The 19540-nt window shown below is 35.2% G+C and overlaps 1 protein-coding gene across 5 annotated transcripts in view; it reads right to left on the reverse strand.

Moving 5' to 3' along the window:
• Positions 1-19540, reverse strand: part of LOC106084761 (protein bunched, class 2/F/G isoform) — a 608039-nt gene that overhangs the window by 109762 nt on the left and 478737 nt on the right. Inside the window, exon 5 of one of the 5 annotated variants that reach the window (XM_059365888.1) lies at positions 8437-10009. The exons of the other annotated variants lie outside the window; for them this stretch is intronic. Within the exon in view, the coding sequence (XP_059221871.1) occupies positions 10001-10009 (9 nt within the window). The 3' untranslated portion in view covers positions 8437-10000. Of the gene's footprint in view, positions 1-8436; positions 10010-19540 lie in introns of those variants that run through there. 5 annotated transcript variants of the gene reach the window in all.

Raw genomic sequence — 19540 nt, forward strand, 5'->3', positions numbered from 1 at the left:
TACTCAAAGTCCGTGGGCGCTGTGCGTATTTAAAAAAATACGGCCTCGGCGTATCAGATGGTGTAGTCTTCTATGGGCCTGAAGCCAACCAAAGGATCTATTGGGTTGCCCAAAAAGTAATTGCGGATTTTTTAAAAGAAAGTAAATGCATTTAATCAAATATACTTTTTTTTACACTTTTTTTCTAAAGCAAGCTAAAAGTAACAGCTTATAAATGACAGAAGAAAGAATGCAATTACAGAGTCACAAGCCGTTGAAAAAATTTGTCAACGCCGACTATATGAAAAATCCGCAATTACTTTTTGGGCAACCCATAGTTGAACCTAGTGTAATCCACCAAACCACAACACCATAAAGCATTATAGGTCCTAGAACTGCATTATTCAGATTGGTCCACAACACATCTATCAACAGCTGTCCTTTGGTTTATTTTAATACAGGCATACCTACGGTTTACAGATTTCCAAATGTATAAGGTAGTTTCAAGCCATATATGTTTGTCTGCTTTAAAAATTTCTCTTCGAACAGATGAATTTTTAGCTGTTTAACAAACAGTCGGGCAGTTTTGAGTTCAGAAATATATTTCTATGAATATGATTATTGACTGCTTGGTAATCTGAAAAGTGAGTATCAACAGTTCTTATGCCCTTTTTCTAGCCAAGATGCCCCGAATTACATTCAGATTATGCAGTGCGGATGTGATGCACAAGCCAGCCATCTCATGGTTAAACTGAGTATTGAACAATAGTTGGATTTTAGAAGAGCTGTTCACCCAACCACAAAACCATATATCATTATATTGTCGATTTTGGAGTGAAAATCAGCCAGAACCATTGCAATAGCTTCTAATGGATCCAGAAAAAGGCACAGTTTGGTGCGGTTTACGGGCTGGTGGCATCATTGGACCGTACTTCTTGAAATATAATGCTAATCTCAATGTTACTGTAACTGGTGAGCGCTACCGTGAGATGATATCAGACGGTGCCACATGCCAAACAGCACGCGCTACAATGGACTTATTGAGAGGCAAGTTCGGTGAACATTTTATTTGACGTTCGGAACCAGTCAATTGGCAGCCTAGGTCGTGCGATTTAACACCTTTAGACTATTTTTTGTGGGGCTATGCTACAACTCATGTCTATACAGAAAATCCGGCTTCAATTAACGCATTGAAAGACAACATTGAAGCATTTATTCGTGAGATACCGGCCGAAATGTTGGAAAGAGTATGCCAAAATTGGACTAAGCGGAGCAGTCTCAGTTATCGTTTGCATGAAATAATCTTCAAACATTGAATTATATGGATCGTACTATCGATTCAAATAAAAATTTCACGCATTTTTTCTGAATTTTATGTGTTATTATTTTTTGAAAAACTTTTCTATAGTTCTTAAAAAACCAACCTTTAGTTTATAAGGCAATGAGGTCAGTATTTAGTCAATGCATGAGAAGCAGTTTGGAATGGTTATCACAAGTGGTTTTCAGGTTACTATCTCCAAGATTTGAAGTTTTAGTGAGGGGGAAGAATATTCCACCTTCAAATATCAAATAATGAGGAATATTTTATCACTGCAGAACGAAATTCTACAATGTGCAAAAATGAGGTTTTAAAAACTGAGTAGATATATTTTAACTGCAGATCTCTCCGGGTGATGGCAAGACATTCGCGGGTAATACTCGGATGGGTTTCTGAGTAAGAGAATTAGAACACATCATTAGCCCATACTATTTCTAAGAGACATATGATTTTCCGATCGGTGCATTTGATCCCGCTTGGGGGGTTTTGTTAACAAAGCTTGTCCCCTGACACTTGGCTCTTGGTTTTGATTTTCTTAATTTCAGCCCCATAGGTTTGTGAACAAGTACTCCCCCAATTACATGATCCCAAATATTTATATCAGATTCTGATTTTCGGATCACTTTAGGGATAAAATAGAAAATTTGCCTAAATGTTTGACCATCTTCGACATGGGACTTTCGCTAAAATGTTTTAAGGAGAAGGGTCTTACCCTTTGCCGATTTCATATATCATGCTCTATTTGGATCGATGGACAAAACCCAAATAATCGATGAAAATTTCTGAATAATCGATTCAGTATTTCTTTACGAACATACGAACGCTCTCCTTTTTATATATAAAGCTGTATAAATAAGACAAGGGCCTTAAGAAAGCATATAGTTACTTCAAATACGTCCACCAACGCCGAGACGGCAAGACATTCGCAGCTAACAAAATTTGACTAACGATCTCCAACTAATGAATCGAAACACGGACTGTTGACATTCTGAATATTAATTGAATTGAATTAATTGAATCTGAAAATTTGTTAAATTACAATCATGATTAAAAAATTTTTAAATTTTCAATTAAAAATTTGATTGATTCAACCATTTTTTTTAAACGAATCTTAAAAATTTTTCAAATATCGTGATTTAGTAAAAAGGAAAGGGGATCTCAAAGACCTATGCGTTCCACATTTCGACAAATCTATAGCAATACCATGACAGCCGGTTCAATGTGGGCGATGTAGTCCTTCATCGGTCAAGCGCTGCCGCCTCAGTGCACAACACACCGACACCTGACATTTTTTTGGAGAACCCCCGCATTTTATATTATTTAGACTTTATCTTAGGACCAAAGGACAAGCTAATTGTCCTGAAATGTTTGCCAACCATTTTTTATATTAAAATGAACCCAAGATCTTCTGCCATTGCGTGGTCTTCATTGAACTCAGGCAGATCCAATTTGCTCAACGAACTCTAAAAGACAATCTTGTCGATGGGACGCAGATATGATAATGATACACACTTTTACGCAGCTAACCCGAAATGGCATCTTTAGGTCAAGATGTTAGACAACCTGTCTTCCACCTGAAAGGATGGTTACTGCACGAAACCTTATCTTAGGACTCAAGGGAGAAGTACTGAGGTCAGCAACCTAACCTAAGCAGTTTCCATGTATCCCCGATACTTAAATAGCAGTGTTATAAACTCTATGATGATGTTATCTCCTGTTCGCCCGTTATTGGAATCGAGATTGGTGAATGAGATTTTAGACCACTGTATGACAAACTTCATGTAGTAATCACTACGGAAGAAGGAAATGGTTCAAATCCTTGCACCATATATAGGTTTAGATGTTCTTGTTATAGAACCATACAAAGTTAAAAGTAGCGTCAGTGACTTCCAGAGACTGTTTTTATCGCATTTTTTGTAATCCTCTTAGCTTATAACAAGCAATACCATGAATACCCTTTTACTCCGATGTTAAAACCCCATTTAAATTTAGCTTAGAAATATGCCCAATCCTACTTTCATAGAATTAAATCAAATGCCCTTACCGATTATAACAGTCATTATGTCAATGGAGAAAACTAATGCAAGTAGGACAAAAAACAACAGAGGAGTGAAGAATAAGAGCCTTGCATAGAGACAACTTTTTTTGTTACTCATTCACATCTTTTCTTTTGCTTATTTACAAACATTGCCATACAGGTTTTTTTACTTTTTTTTCGTATGCAATTTGTGGGGATTGTGTTGCCTGTCATGTGTGTAAAGTGAGTGTTGGTGCGCATTGACGTTGTCGTTGTGGTTTGTTAGTCATCCTGTCTATCCAACTGTCTGTTTGTCACTTGTTGAGACATATAGCCTAGAGAGCACAGCCAGCATGTTATGTTCTCTGCGGCAAAATAATAGTTGGAACATGTGGCATGTTTGCGTGTTTGTCTGTTTCAATGTGGCAGCATGGCTTCGCAGTCAGTGAGAGACGGAATGGTGACGATGACGTTGCATGCATTTGGCGCGCAAATTTAGTTCATGAGAAACGTGTATGCATTTTGCGCGCCAAATGATGATTTCAAGTTAAATTGAGCACAACTGCAGAAGAGCGAGTGAAAAACTACACAAAGAGAGTAATGCACAGAGAGATGAAGAGCGTAAAAGCACTTGAAGATATGATGTATATATATTAGTTTCAAGTATAGCCACTCATTTGTAAAGAGATTTTCTTTATAATAAAAATAAATGGAGGTGGCACGTAATTTCCCCCTCCCTTCCCTTCGCCCGCCCTCCCACTCAACCACTTTAGATTGTGGGTTAAGCAAAGACTATCTTTTGATGGTATTTGGTTTAGAGGTTTTAATGCCAAGTCCATGCTGTTGCAAACATTTGACATATGCAAAAATTCTTTACAAAGAGAAGAACCTCAACATGTATCTCTAAGCATAATCACCTTTTTATGTAGGTGAGCACAGGTAATTAGCAAACTAATTGCAGAGGTCCACTATCAAGACAAGACAAAGACTACAGTGTACATAGCGGTATGTCATGCTATGTACCTAAATGAGCACACTAAAGAGGCGAATGACAAAAAAAATTGGAATGAGCATACGTGTTTTGCAGTTTCTTAACATGTGTGACATAGATTTCAAGTGTACCAAAAACCAACAAAAAAATTGACAAGAGACATATGAAGATAGATAGGCAAATAAAGGGTGTTATGTTTTGGAAGTATTTAAAATAAGGTATGAAGGATTGAAACATTCTTTTGTTAAAAGAGAAAAAGTGTTTGAGAAGGACCACCAGGATATGGAGAATTGACAATTAAGACAACATATTTTCTCTGAAGACCAAATTTTTGAGAAATTATATTGAGAAAATTTTTCTAAAGTCACAATGTGAAGGCAAATTTATAAAAATATCTCAAAGAAAAAATTTGTTTTTAGAAATTTTCTCTTAAAACAAAAATTTTTGAGAATTTTTTCTGAAGCCATAGAGGATTTCCTGTAAAGACAAGATTTCATAAAGTTGTCACTAAAGACAAAATTTCATAGAATTTTCTTTAAAGACAAAAATTTCTTTAAATTCTCTGTAAAGACAAAATTTTATAAAATTTTCTCGAAAGACAAAACAAATTATAAAATTTCCCCAAAGACAAAAGACTTATAAAATTATCTAAGGATATAATCTCTCCCCACACTCAGAGAAATTTATTAGTAAAAACAGCTAAAATGTTTTCTGAAACAGCAGAAAATCTGCTGAAAATGGGACAGCAGTAATTTATTGCTAAAATAGCAAACATTTCTGCTGTTAAAAAAAAAGTTGAAAAAGCTGAAAAAAAATTTTTCAAACATTTTTATATTCCATCTTTACTTTTAATTTTATAAGTACATAAAATAGAAATGCTTTAAATTTTTTAGAATTTGCAAATTTTTGGTCAAATTTAAATAACAGCAGACAAAATTAATACTACTATTATATTTATACATTGAAAAAAAATTAACGCCTAAATTCAAAATTTGTTTTATATAAGAAGGGCAAATCCACTGAAACGGCCCTTCACGACCTGGTCGGTAACGTAGAGGGTTCTTCCGCTGTCAAGTAATATACAATGATAGCATTTCTTGACACTTAAGGTGCTTTCATGAAGTTGAACTTCATATCCAAAAGTTTTGAAAAGGGCAAGAAAGGTAACACTTGCCCTATAAACCTGCAAGAGAGCCATTGGCAAAAGTTGGGGGTTTAGACCGCGCGTCATGCATTGTAGTACTGCAGTTGTCAGACCTATAATGTTATATGGTGTTGTGGTCTGGTTGACGGCGCTTCGAAAGTCCACCCATTGTTCAATACTAAATCGGATTCAAAGGATGGCGGCACTGAGGAGGCCACCATCTGATGCACTGAATTTAATGTTACACCAAATGCTTCTGGATATTGTGGCTAGAAAAATTGCTGAGACCACTGCCGTGAAGCTAAGGGAGTTTTCTCTTTGGTCATGTGGTGGTTTCGGACCATGATACAATGGCCGATGTTCCAGGCAGTGTGGATTCCACCCTACCTGAGCCGCTTTTTAATAAAAAGTATTGTACCACCGTTCCTGAAAGCGGAGATCCTCGCAACTAAGGAAGTGGTGGAATGGCCAAGACGATTGGCATGAATATCTTCTCAGACAGCCAGCCAGCCATTAAATCGCTGGAGAACGCATTTCTGAACACAAAATCCGCCCTCGACTGTCGCAGATCTCTCATCGAGATGGTTGAACAGTTCAAAATTCACCTGTTTTGGGTGCCGGGCCACAGAGATATCCCAGGGAGTAGTAAAGTGGACGAGCCTGCGAGACTAGGAAAAACCTCACATATTCCAGGGAAACTGGAATCTGTGGGTATGCCTCTCAGTCATTGTGTCCGTCATGACAGGTCACTATCTAATCGGAAAACATGCTGACAGACTGAAGGTTGCCAGTAACGAATTTTGCTGAAGCTGTGAGGACATCAAGGAGGCCACCATAGCGCAGAGGTAAGCATGTCCGCCTATGACGCTGAACGCCTAGGTTTGAATCCCGGCGAGACCATCAGCAATCATTTTCAGCGGTGGCTTTCCCATCCTAATGCTTGCAACATTTGTGAGGTACTATGCCATGTAAAACTTCTCTCCAAAGTGGTGTCGCACTGTGGCACGCCGTTCGGACTCGGCTATAAAAAGTAGGCCCCTTATCATTGAGCTTAAACTTGAATCGAATTGCACTCATTGATATGTGAGAAGTTTGCACCTGTTCCTTAGTGCAATGTTCATGGGCAAAATTTGCAAATTTGCATTATTTGTGAGGATATCGACGGAGAACAAACTATAGAACAATTTCTGTGCGTGTCCCGCATTGGCAGTCGGAAGGAGTTCCACTTTAAGTTCTCATTTCATTGAGAACCTGTCTGATTTAGCGGATGTGAACATTCGCAAGTTATTGGGCCTTTCAAGCGATCTGGATGGTTCAACGGTAGGAACTAGAAGACACCTTCCTTCTTCTGTTCCTGTGGTATCACAATGGACGAAAACGTCTAAGTGAGTCTTATGACAGACTGCCACATAAACCTAACCTAACCTATATCTAGACTTGAAAAGGTCCACCGCTTCTGTCACGGGCTAGAACAGACGTCTCAGTCATTGTGTCCATCATGACAGTTCACTGTCTAATCGGAAAACATGCTGACGGAGTGTAGGTTGCCACAAGCTGTGAAGACATCGAAGAAGAAGAGACTATAGAACATTTGCTGTGTGTCACGCACTGGCAGTCGGAAGGAGTTTCACTTTAGGGTCTCATTTCTTTGAGAACCTGTCTGATTTAGCGAATGTGAACATTCGCAAGTTGTTGGGCTATTTTAAGCGACCTGGATGGTTCAACGGAAGGAACTAGAAGGCATCTTCCTTCTACTGTTCCTGTGATATCACAATGAACGAAAACTTATGAGTCTGATGGCAGACTGCCACTTACACCTCTTAGCCTAATATTTCGATAGACTGCTCACATAGCCAAATAATCAAAAAGGGTACACTTTCTGTCATATCAAAAAATACTGTCCAACACCCTTTACCTGTGATTTATCATTGATCTAATTTTGTCATGGGCTGTAAAATGATGATGCAGTCATAATTAATGAAAAACAAATCATAAATGGAACGTAACGCACTTGTTTATTTCATTCATTTCTAAACAAAATATCTATGCCCAGCTCAATATGATGCTGATTAGCACAAATCCGTAAAAAGGCACGAACATTATGATTGACAACATTAACAAGGCATTCAAGAAATATGATTAATTTTTGGCAATACACCGAGAGCCATCATCAGAATGATAAACGCATGCCATCACATGTTCAAAATCATTAAGAAAAACATAAATTATAATCATTGCGTCGTTGTTGGGCCAAAATATGAGGGAAAAACAACGGAAATTCTTTTCTAAATGCTGAAGAAATATGCGGAAGAAGAGTCTCTTTTCAAAAAAATCATTTATTTGCAATTATTGTCATAATTTATGAGAGCAAATTACAAAAAACATGATACAGCACAACAATATGCCTCATGGGAAAAAACATGGGAAAATTTTGTTTATTCGTAACAATAACGGAAAAATTCTTGGGTTTAATATAAAAAAATTTGGCACGCGCTTTTTAAGATAAAAAATTTCCCAACAATTGGATTTTTTTTTTTTAATTTCTGGTTGGCTTTTATTTTCTGTTATTTCGTTTAATTTTTTTATTCTGTTTTAAATTTATTTCTTTTATTTTTTAATTATTGTTTTTTAATATTTTTTCTAATTTTTGTTTTTTTTTTAATTATTTTTTTTTTTTGTTTTAATTTTTATTTTACTCTCTGCTTCTTTAAGATTTTTTCAATATTTGTTTTTCTAGTGTTTGTTTTTTTCAACATTTTCCAACTTTTTCCCCTACCAAAACAGAACTCTTAATCGATTTTTTTCCTTAAAAAATATTTAGAAAACAACATTAAAAATGAATAATTTATGACCTATTGTTTATTTTGTGGCAGTAATATTTTTTATTCGCGAGCCCCATTCTGTAAACAAATTGTAAATTCTGTATTCATTTTGTTTGTGGTTCAGCTGGGCCTAGTTGAATTGTTAGTAGTTTTTCATGTGTTTTTTGGTGTGTTTTTAAAAAAAATGATGATATTATGCGAACACATGGATTTGCATAAAATTTTAAATAAACATTTCTCCACCTCAAAAGTCGTTTACTGGCAAAATGTGTGATTATAGACGCCATTAATTCAAAATACAAGGTTGAGAAGTGAGACATTAATTGGCAAAAAATCACAATCGTTTTTAAATTAGAATAATGGAAGCTGTTTAATAAACTACTCCAACATTAAGGTCAAAATGTAGGTACCTAAAAGGCAGATGGCGCTAGTATGTATATATGTATGAATTCACCACGTGTTGAATTATTATTCACCTTTGAAAAACAGCTGATGTAATACCATGGGGTTTTTAGAGAATTTGTCTTGGATATTTGCACATCTTTTTAAATATTTTCTGTATCAAGAAAAGTTCCTAGGAATGTTATATGTAGATACAATGTATCTTCATATACAATTTTCTGTGGATTTTCTACTTTTTTTACTGTGGATTTTTCTACTTTTTTTTCAAATTTAATTGAAATTTTGTCTTTAATGAATGTTTCTTAGAGAAGTTGTCTCTAGAGAGTTTCTTAAAAATTTGTCTTTAAAGAAATTGGTATTTAGAGAAAATTTTGTCTGTGGGAAAAGTTTCATAGAAATTTCTTCTTTGGAGAAATTTTTATGAAAATTTAGTGTTTAGGGATTTCTTTCTTTCTTGTATTAAGAGAAAATATGGCTAACATTTGGTCTTAAAAATATTTAGATAATCCCTGTTTTCCATACCTCGCCCGTTAGTTGGTTTATGCCTGATATTGTGTCCCCACCTATGTGCCGGGCAATGACATAGGAAATGCTCCAACGCACAGTGGGATGGAAAAAATATAAGTAGAAATAAGTCTGCAATTTTGGAACGGTATCTTCATGAAATTTTACATGGTTATAGCTGAGGTGTTATCCAGTTTATATGCATTTTTGGGCCCCAGAAATCCCAGGGGCCCATTGGTGGGTCTTCAAAGTTGGTCACCTCGGCCCTACGAAATTTTGTTCGAGCTGTCAAAAGCGCATTTATGGTTCGATTTTCAAATTCATTTCATTTCTAAAAAAGACCTACAAAAAACAGGCCTAAATGTGCGGGACATCTTTTATAGTAACAAAAGGTAATTTGATTGTTTCGTCTCTATACAGAAAACTTTACCTAGCACTATCAATTTTGATTACTGTACTGTAAAGAAGACTTAATGTAGATACGTTTTAAGTGCAAGTTTAATAAATTGTGTTAACTCTAATAGGAGATCTGCGAAGTACAATATTGGCATTTTTTAACAAAAAATAAACTGGGAAAACCCTTCGAGTTCTCAAAACGCAGACTTCGTTGGACTACTAATCGTCGAGTAGTGGACACCTACGCAAAAGTGGAATTGATCTACGCCGACATACGCCAGGACGACATACATAACACAAATAAGACACGGCAGGCCTAACGTTGAAGCCCGTTTATAAACAATTCCGCTATCATATATTATTTCATATATTATTCTTGGCTTACCCACTTTAAAAAGTTGTTTATAAATCCACAATATAGGGAATGTTATCTTACCTGAAAGAGGAGAAAAAAAAGTAGTCATTAGTAAAATTTAATTAGGAAAAAAATTTATTCAAGAAGTGATCCTTAAACTTTAGTGGCATGATTGAATCTACACATGGTTCAATCTGAAAGCTTGATCGGAAGCTTATTTGGCAACAAAGTGATGGTGTTCAAAGGCAATTGTTAGATAATTTAAGTAAAATTAATTAAACAGTACGCCATTGAAATCATATGAAATCGGTAAATCGCTTTCAATATTCCATTTAAGAAATTAACTCATTATCTTTATTTTTTTATGGTTGTACCGTGATTGCAACTGAAAGGAGAACAGACACATTCACATAGTTAAATCACTTTATAAGTTTGTATTCACATATGTGAGCCATGTTGCATCGAAATCGAAGGTGCGCCTTATGCAGCGAGCTTTTCGCAAAAATGTTAATAAAACATTTGAATATTTTGAATTAATTTTTTAATTGGTCCAATTAAAAAATTAATTGCATATTTTGAAAATTTCAATCATCCTTTGTATTGGATCAATTAACAAATTTATTGAAAAGTTTAAAAAATTCAATCATTTTTATAATTGGATCAGCTAAAAAATTTATTGGAAATTTCAAAAATTTTCAATAATTTTTTTTGAATATGCAATTCTTTTAATTGAATGTTTTCTCAATCACCTTTGTCACAAACTGATTGATATTATCATTTTCGTGATTGAAGCAGTTTCAATTAAAAAATTAATTGGATCAATTAATTTCGTGATTAAAATCGATTTTTATTATACCCACCACCATAGGATAGGGGGTATATTAATTTAGTCATTTTGTTTGTAACACATCCAAATATCCATTTCCGACACTAAAAAGTATATATATTTCTGATCGTCGTAAAATTCTAAGACAATTTATGTCCGTGTGTTCGTCAGTTGTAATCACTCTACAGTCTTTAAAAATTGAGATATTTCACTGACTCGTACTTCTTCTATACGCAGATTAAGTTCTTGAATGGGCCAAATCGGACTATTCGTAGATCTGGAGATTTAGAGTTTTAAGCCCAAAAACCCGAATTTTTTGTCGAATTTCGCTGAAATTTTAAACAGTGGGCTTTTTAAGCCTCCCGACATCCGAATGAAATATGATTCAGATCGGACCACGTTTAGATATAGCTGTCATATAAACCGATCTACTGTTTGCGGTTTTAAGCCCATAAAAGACGCAATTATTATCCGATTTCGATGAAATTTGAAACAGTGAGTTAATTAAAGCCTTCCGATATCCGACTTAAATATGGAACAGATCGGTCTATATTCAGATATAGCTGTCATATAGAGCAAAAATTAAATAAAAATATGCCGATTAAGGGTCTTCAACCCATAAAAGCTGCATCTATAACCAGATTTCGCTGAAACTTAAAACGAGAGTTTTTTTAAGTCTTCCATTTTGATATAGCTGCCATATAGACCGATCTGCCCATTCAGAGTCTTAAATTCATAAAAGCCACAATTATTAACCGATTTCATTGAAATTTGAAACAGTGATTTACTTAAAGCTTTCCGGCATTTGACTCAAATATGGTTCATATCGGTCTATGCTCAGATATAGCTGCCATATAGAGCTATCTGACGATTTGAGTCTTGAACCCATAAAAGCTGCATTTATAACTCGATTTCGCTGAAACTTGAAACTGTGAGTTGTTTTAAGCCTTCCTTAAAGTCCATAAAAATCGTAATTATTTTCCGATTTCGCTAAAAATTTGAAATAGTGAGTTGAAAAAAGCCTACCAAAATCCGACTCAAATATAGATCAGATCGGTCTTTATTCAGATATAGCTGCCATATAGACCGATCTACCAATTAAGTGTTTAAATCCCATAAAAGCTGCATTTGTTACCCGACTTTGCTGGAACTTGACACAATGACTTGTATTAAGCCCTCCGACATCCGACTCAAATATGGTCCAGATTACACTCTATTTAGATATAGCTTCCCCATATGGACCGATTTTCCAATTTAGGGTCTTAATCCCATAAAGAACGGATGTGTTGCCCGATTTCGCTGAAACTGTGACATGTATAAGAGTTATCGGGACCTGAATCAAATATGATCCAGACCAGTCCTCATTTGCATATTACTATGGATGTAGTATTAGAGTTGTTATAAAAGAGGATGGTTAATTTATCCATTGTGGTGGATGTCGAAAGTTCGAATGAACTTAACACCTTTTTACTTGTTTTTTTTTCGGTGTTGGTTTATATTTTAAGTTTTGATTCAAAAGACTTTGTCCAATATTGTCTTATAGAAAGAATATTCAAATGCAGTGTTATTTTCAATTGTTAAAAAAAATTAAATTTTCTTATATTGACGTCTTTGAATTTTGACCTACCATATTTCAAAAATACTTTACCCTTCTGTCATTTTGTTCGCCAGGCTTTATGAGCATGTTTACGGAAACATCTTTTAATTTTGTCAAACTAAACAGATTAGATAAGGAGATTTGCGTAACGAAATAATCTTTTCATTTCAAACGCACAAAATAAGTTTGTGCACAAAGAAATTGTTTTCTTGGCACACTTATCTTGCCGCAGTTAAAATAAGCCAACTAAACTAGTGTCATAATAATGAAATAAATAAAAACAAGTAAGAGCGTGCTAAGTTCGGCCGGGCCGAATCTCATATACCCTTCATCATGGATCGCATCTGTCGAGCTCTTTTCCCGGTATCTACTTTTAGGCAAACAAAGGATAAAAGAAAAGAATTGCTATCGTATTGGAACTATTGGGTTGCCCAAAAAATTAATTGCGGATTTTTCATATAGTCGGCGTTGACAAATTTTTTCACAGCTTGTGACTCTGTTGTTGTCGGTTGGTTGGTTGGTTGACTAGTTGGTTTGTAGTTATGTTAGTCATTGGGTTTATAAATGTTTCAAATTCCTGCGAACATTTGAAAATCTTGAAAATTGTATGGGGTGTGAGAAGCCGTTGTACAAATTTTCAACCAAATCGGATAATAATTGCGCCCCTTAGAGGCTCAAGAAGTCAAGATCCCAGATTAGCTGTTGAAAGTCATAACAAAACACCTCATGCAAAATTTCAGCCAAATCGGATAGGAATTGCTCCCTGTAGAGGCTCAAGAAATCAAGCCCAAGATCGTTTTATATGGCAGCTATATCAGGTTATGGACCGATTTCCACCATACTTAGCACAGTTGTTGGAAGTCATAACAAAACATGCAAAATTTCAGCCAAATCGGATAAGAATGTCGCCTTCTAGTGGCTCAAGAAGTCAAAATCCAAGATCGGTTTATATGGCAGCTATAACAGGTTATGGACAGATTTCCACCATACTTAGCACAGTTGTTGGAAGTCGTGACAAAACACGTGATGCAAAATTTCAGCCAAATCGGGTAAGTGGTGGCTCATGAAGTCAAGGTCCAAGATCGGTTTATATGGCAGCTATATCAAAACATGGACCCACATGGCCCATTTACAATCCCAACCGACCTACACTAATAAGAAATATTTGTGCAAAATTTCAAGCGGCTAGCTTTACTCCTTCAGATAGACGAACGGACATGGCTAGATTGACTTAAAATGTCATGACGATCAAGAATATATATACTATATGCGGTCTTAGGCGAATATTTCGAGGAGTTGCAAACACAATGACGAAATTAGTATACCCCCATCCTATGGTGGACAGTATAAAAAAGCAAAACATATTATTTAATAATGAAAAACAGCAAAATAACCCACCTTAAGCTTTTGTATGCAGTCAATGTATCTGACCAACCAACAAACTCGTTATAAACTATACCACCCATAGTGACGAATGGATAAAAAAAACTTTGAAGCTTAAGAGTATGTTTTGGGTTTAATTTTAATTAACTTATATAATAACAGACAAAAAACTAATGTTGTTTTGACTGAATATGGCTTTACGCCCTTTTACAATATACCAAAGTCATTTAAAGTATAATTGGTTATACCCATCACCCATCCCTTTAATTACGAGTACAAGAAATATGAATAATTTGAATATTCATATACCCTATTCTTAGCTGGCAATTTTGTAAAATGACCATAAGGTTATGATTAGAAAATTAAACAAATTCAATTTTAAAATGCATTGACCGTATAATTTGTTTTGCTGTTTGTCGACTTACAATGTAAGTACTAGTACATGGTTGTAATATTAATCATTTATTCCAGTCAGATTTTAAACAAAAATTGTTATCTGCCATGTTTAGTACTGGCCATTACCATAAGCTATTGATGTCCCCCTTAGCAATGGTTCCGTACTATGAAAAATGTTTAAAATTCATGTTGACTGCCTAAACAATGGTAGGTGAACTTACTAGGCACTGTTGTAGCAGAGTCACAAACCAGTGTTGAAATTTGGCAACAGGGCAAAACAAAACACAGGGTACGCATTTGCACTGGGGATGGCAAAACTTCGAGATTGTTTTTGTTTTTTTTGAGTAAAGAGTAAAGTCAACTCTCAAATCCCATTTAAGTAGAAAATCTTGTATGTCCCTGAAAGAGATTTTCAATATTGAGTAAATAAGACCTCATAACATAAACATTATATCATATTAAAAATTGTGACATCATTAAAGCGAAAAAATTCGTACTATTTTTCTGAACAAAGCAAAAAAACAACCAAAAATCTTTAACAATCCCACACTAATAACACCATGACTTGGTATATTTGCGATCATAAACCTGTTGAATTTGATCATTCACACCTAACAAAGAGTGATCCAACTCGTGATCAGTTGCTAGTCAGCAAACTAAGTTACTAAGTTCACCAGTATAATGTGCCTCAATGGAATTGGAAAAAATTGATTCATATAAAGAAAACAAAAAAGACAAAAAACAACAACTTTATGCTGATCTCAGTTTTAAGTACTACTGCAAAATAAAAAAAATAATAATAAAATAAACAAGTGGTGATTATGGGTTTGACGTCAAGCTAACAAAAAAAAAAATAATTGCAATGCATAGAAAACCTGTTTGAACTTTACCGATAATAATTTGCCAAGATTGAACTGTGTAGTGAGTGTGGTGTCATAAAACGCCAAGTGACGGTTGGTTGACTAGTTGGTTGGTAGGTAGGTTGGTCATTGGGTTTACAAATGTTTCAAATGCCTGCGAACATTTGAAAATCTTGAAAATTATATGGGGTGTGTCGTTCAGTCAGCAAGCATACTGCTGATCACTCAACTACAGCTGAAAACTTTATATGACGCTATAACATTTTGAAACAATTATAAAAAAACGTCATAGAATTTACGTACGTAGTTTGCTTAAACTGCACATTTGATGGTTACACCAAATGATCGTTAGCAATATATCATGTAATGACGATAAATGCCATTCAATGTTCAAAAAAAAAGCAAATAAAAATGTCGAAAGACAATAGAAACTAATGAAGGATTAGATAGTTATGGGTCCTAATTTGTGACCAAAATTCGTAAGATTTTCGGCGAAGAAAAACTTCTACGAAATGTTCTCAAAAAAAAAATTCTTAAAAATTCTATGCTAAGTAAATTTTTGCAAGATATCAGCCAAATAGGGTGATAATTGCGCATTCTACAGGCTCAAGAGCTCAAATCTGAAGATCGGTTTATATGGCAGCTATATAAGGTTATTAACCGATATGGACTATTCTCAGCACAGATGATGGAAATCAAAATTTAAGCCACATTGAATAAGAAATGCGCCCTCTAGAAACTCAACAAATCAAGATGAGAAGATTTAGACTATTCTTGGTCTTGGTTATTGCAAGTCAAAACAAAATATTTCATCTAAAATTCCAGCCAAGTCGGATAAAAATTGCGCCTTCTAGCGGAACTCAAATCTGAAGATAGGGATGGCAGCTATATCAGGTTATGAACCGATTTGGACCATTATCGGCTCAATTATTGAAAGTCAAATCAAATAAGAATTAAGCCCTCTAGATGCTCAAGAAGTCAGGATGAACCGATTTAGACCATTCTTGGCACAGTTATTGAAGGTCAATACAGAATACCTCATACGAAATTTCAACCAAATCGAATAAGAATTTCGCCCGCTAGAGGCTCAAGAAGTCAAGATCCGAGATTGGTTTATATGGCAGCTATATCAAAACATTGAGCGATATGGCCCATTTACAATCACAATCAACCCACACTAATTTTAAGTATTTGGCAAAATTTCAAGCGCCTAGCTTTATTCTTTCGAAAGTTAGCGTGCTTTCGACAAAATCCACTCAGAATATCAAGAGGATCAATAATGAGACTTTTAGGGTCTCAAAACCATATTTCGATGCGTTACAAACGGAATGACGAAATCAGTATACCCCGATCCTATGGTGGAGGGCAGAAGAAAAATCAATCAATCGTATCAACTCAAAAACAGTTGAACCTATTTTCTTGAAATTTTCACAGATGATGATGTTGTTGTTGTAGTCGCATCTGCATGTGACGGTGGCGGCTATCGTCAAGCTCCCGTAGATAAGCAAGCTAGTTCAGCTCCAAGGGACCAGTCGCCGCGGAAACATGGTGGCCATTGGTTATTTAAAGACGCCAATAACTCGAATTGTCATATCGAGTATCATAGACACTCAGTATTTGCGCGAGAGGCGGTGCCGCACGGACTCTCACTAAGACTATCCGCTCGATACCGCTGATTGACCGCGACTACCATTGCAGCTACTCCGTATGGATCATTTCCTTATCCGCAACCTGTGCGGATCGCCCCACCTCAAAAAGGATATATAAACCAATCATCACAATATGGGACTCAAATGAAAGGTATTTAAGAATAGAAAACGAATTTTATATCTAATTGTCGGGCGCCTAGAGGGACCGCTCCACGACCAAAAATCCGCCAAAGGCGTATATAGATCAATCATGACAATATGGGGCCCAAATGAAAATTATTTGAGTAGAGTAGAAAATGATTGCGATATCCTCGCCCATCACAAAACTCCCTTCTTACAGGATATATTTACCGAACTTGGCAATATGAGGCTCAAATAACAGCTTTTTGAGAGTAGGGCACGATTTTGATCTCCACATGCGGGGTGAAGTGTATGACATCCACAAACACTATCCCATCCACATGCACACAATATAGGGCTCGGATAAAAGGGATTATAGGTACTGGACGCCCTCGTGGCGCAGAGATTAGCATGTCCGTCTATGACAGAGGGCACATGGGTTAAAATTCCGTCAAAAAAAAAATTTCAGTGGTGTTTATCCCATTACAAGTGGTGTCTCAAAGCAACACGCCGTTTAGACTCGCCATAAAAAATCATTTCCATATCACTGAGCTAAAACTTCAATAGGACAGCACTCTTTGATATGAGAGAAGTATCCCCCTGGTCCCTAATGGATTGAACATGGGAAAATATGTATGTAAAGAGTGAAAAAAGGCACAGCGGATGGGGCTCGGTAAAGCTAGTTTTCTATAAGGAATCATATCAAAAAATTTCTTAAAATCGTGTTTAGAGAATAAAATAAACATTTATTGAAATATTGCTCTTAACCAATTAAAATCCTTTAAAGAAAAAATTTAAAAAAAATCTTTTAAACACGCAAAATAATAAAACGTTTGGGACACTTTTACGACAAACAAAATATTTTTAGTACAAATTTTTCTTCAATAGTTTTGCTTCAACACATCAAACGTTAGCCATTAACGTGGTATTACTGCCCATAATTAGCTTTGTTTTATATAAACCCTTTAGCAGCTTTGCTAACGATAAAAGTTCCTTTCTCTTGTTGTAAAACCAAAAACTCTTTAATGGCAAAAGTGTTTCGATAGTCGCAAATGATTATTCGCTTGCCGGACCAATAATTATTCTCTTGTGTCTCCTACTAGAGAGAAAGGGTGAACTTTTGAGCGTATAAACCAAAGGCAAAAATACTCATACACTATTGCACATTATCGTGTACGCAAACAGCAAAATAATTCATAGCAAGCCTATGGGCTTGCACATAATTTTAAGTGTGTGCTCGTCACTTGCATAGGCACATTTTCATACATAACAATTGTTCCTTTTTTTAAATGAGCCAAGAGCAGTCAGTATGTTGAGCAGCTCGTTCGAGTGCGGATGGCACACTCGAAGAGTAAAAAATGTTATTTATATTTAAAAAATTCCTCTTAAGTACAAAATTGCTGGCATGATCAATCACAAAAATCATTAGAGACACAACAAGAATTTCTAAGGCACGCACATTGTATAGTTATATTTACGGGATTAAGAAATATCCATCCCAAAATAGGTATTTAAATGTACGAGAACAACAACTCACATAAGTAATCATATGTTTTGTTGATAGCATTACGAAGACAGCATATCAAAATACAAAACCATAAAGGATCTGTGAGAAAATGGAAAGATTTTAATCTAATCGTGTGTCATAACTTCGAAATAAATCCAAATAAACTGTGAAAGAGTTTTAATTACCAACTGAGAATTGTTGCCAGCATAAATTCACATTAGTCTGCAGTAAGACGTACTTAGCCATTTAGTCCATTTTGATACAACAGGAAGAGCAAAATTAAGATTGCTTCCAATTTCTAAGGTTGAAAAAAAGACAAATCACTTTAAAACGTTTGCCATAGATGTGGTAATAAGTCTTTCTATTAAACTTGTGGTTATACGCCAAAAATCGAAGCATTTTAGATAAATGGCGTTAAAATTATCATAAAAAATCGAAGGCAAAAAAAGACCACAAATTTGCCACGCGCTTGATCCCAAGAGTTGTTTGGGTAGACAAGTCTGCTAAATAAATTTTCTTTATTTTTTCACTTTACATTTGGTTTTCGCACATTTGAATTTTTATTTATATTCCCCACCCTTCACCTTCACCTCCACCGCTACCCAACACAGCTCTCTGCAGTTGAATGGATTAAAGATATCATACAAAACGAAAATTTATGTTAATCGTATGCATTTTGTAAAATTAAACGTCAGAGCGGCTGCTGTCTGAACTTGTTTTAGATATTTAATTATTTATTAGCAGGCCGTAAATTGGCTCAAATGCGTGGACCAAAAAGTTGGTAATGACGTTAATAAAATATCATTGTGATCGTCTGGAGTTGCTTTGGTCATAAGACGAATTTTAGCGTTTATTTCAATTGCGTTTTATCAAAAAACGATTTACGTCGATATTGTTATTATTATTAGGTGTATTACTAATAATAAGAAAGAGGATTTATAAATATGTTTTTATCATTTGGAGAACTCAAATTTATGTGGGTATTGGCAAATCAAAGGCTTGTTATTATATTGACGTCATTTGACCCATACGATGTGGTTGAACAGTTGATTAGATAGATGTAAATTAAAAATTTTAACGCCTTACTATAGAGAGCTTATTTTCTTTTATTGCATATCAATCAAGAAAATTATTGAGAAAAATTAATAAAGAAGACGGCAGCCCTATAATTTATAACGAAGTAGCCAACAATTCTGTACGTACATGAGTTTGTGATGGACAGGAAATTGAACATCCTATCCAACATTTGGTAAAGAGCTTAAAATTATTGTCTT

The sequence above is a fragment of the Stomoxys calcitrans genome, chromosome 3 (assembly GCF_963082655.1).
Source record: "Stomoxys calcitrans chromosome 3, idStoCalc2.1, whole genome shotgun sequence".
In the NCBI taxonomy this organism is placed as follows: Eukaryota; Metazoa; Arthropoda; class Insecta; order Diptera; family Muscidae; genus Stomoxys; species Stomoxys calcitrans.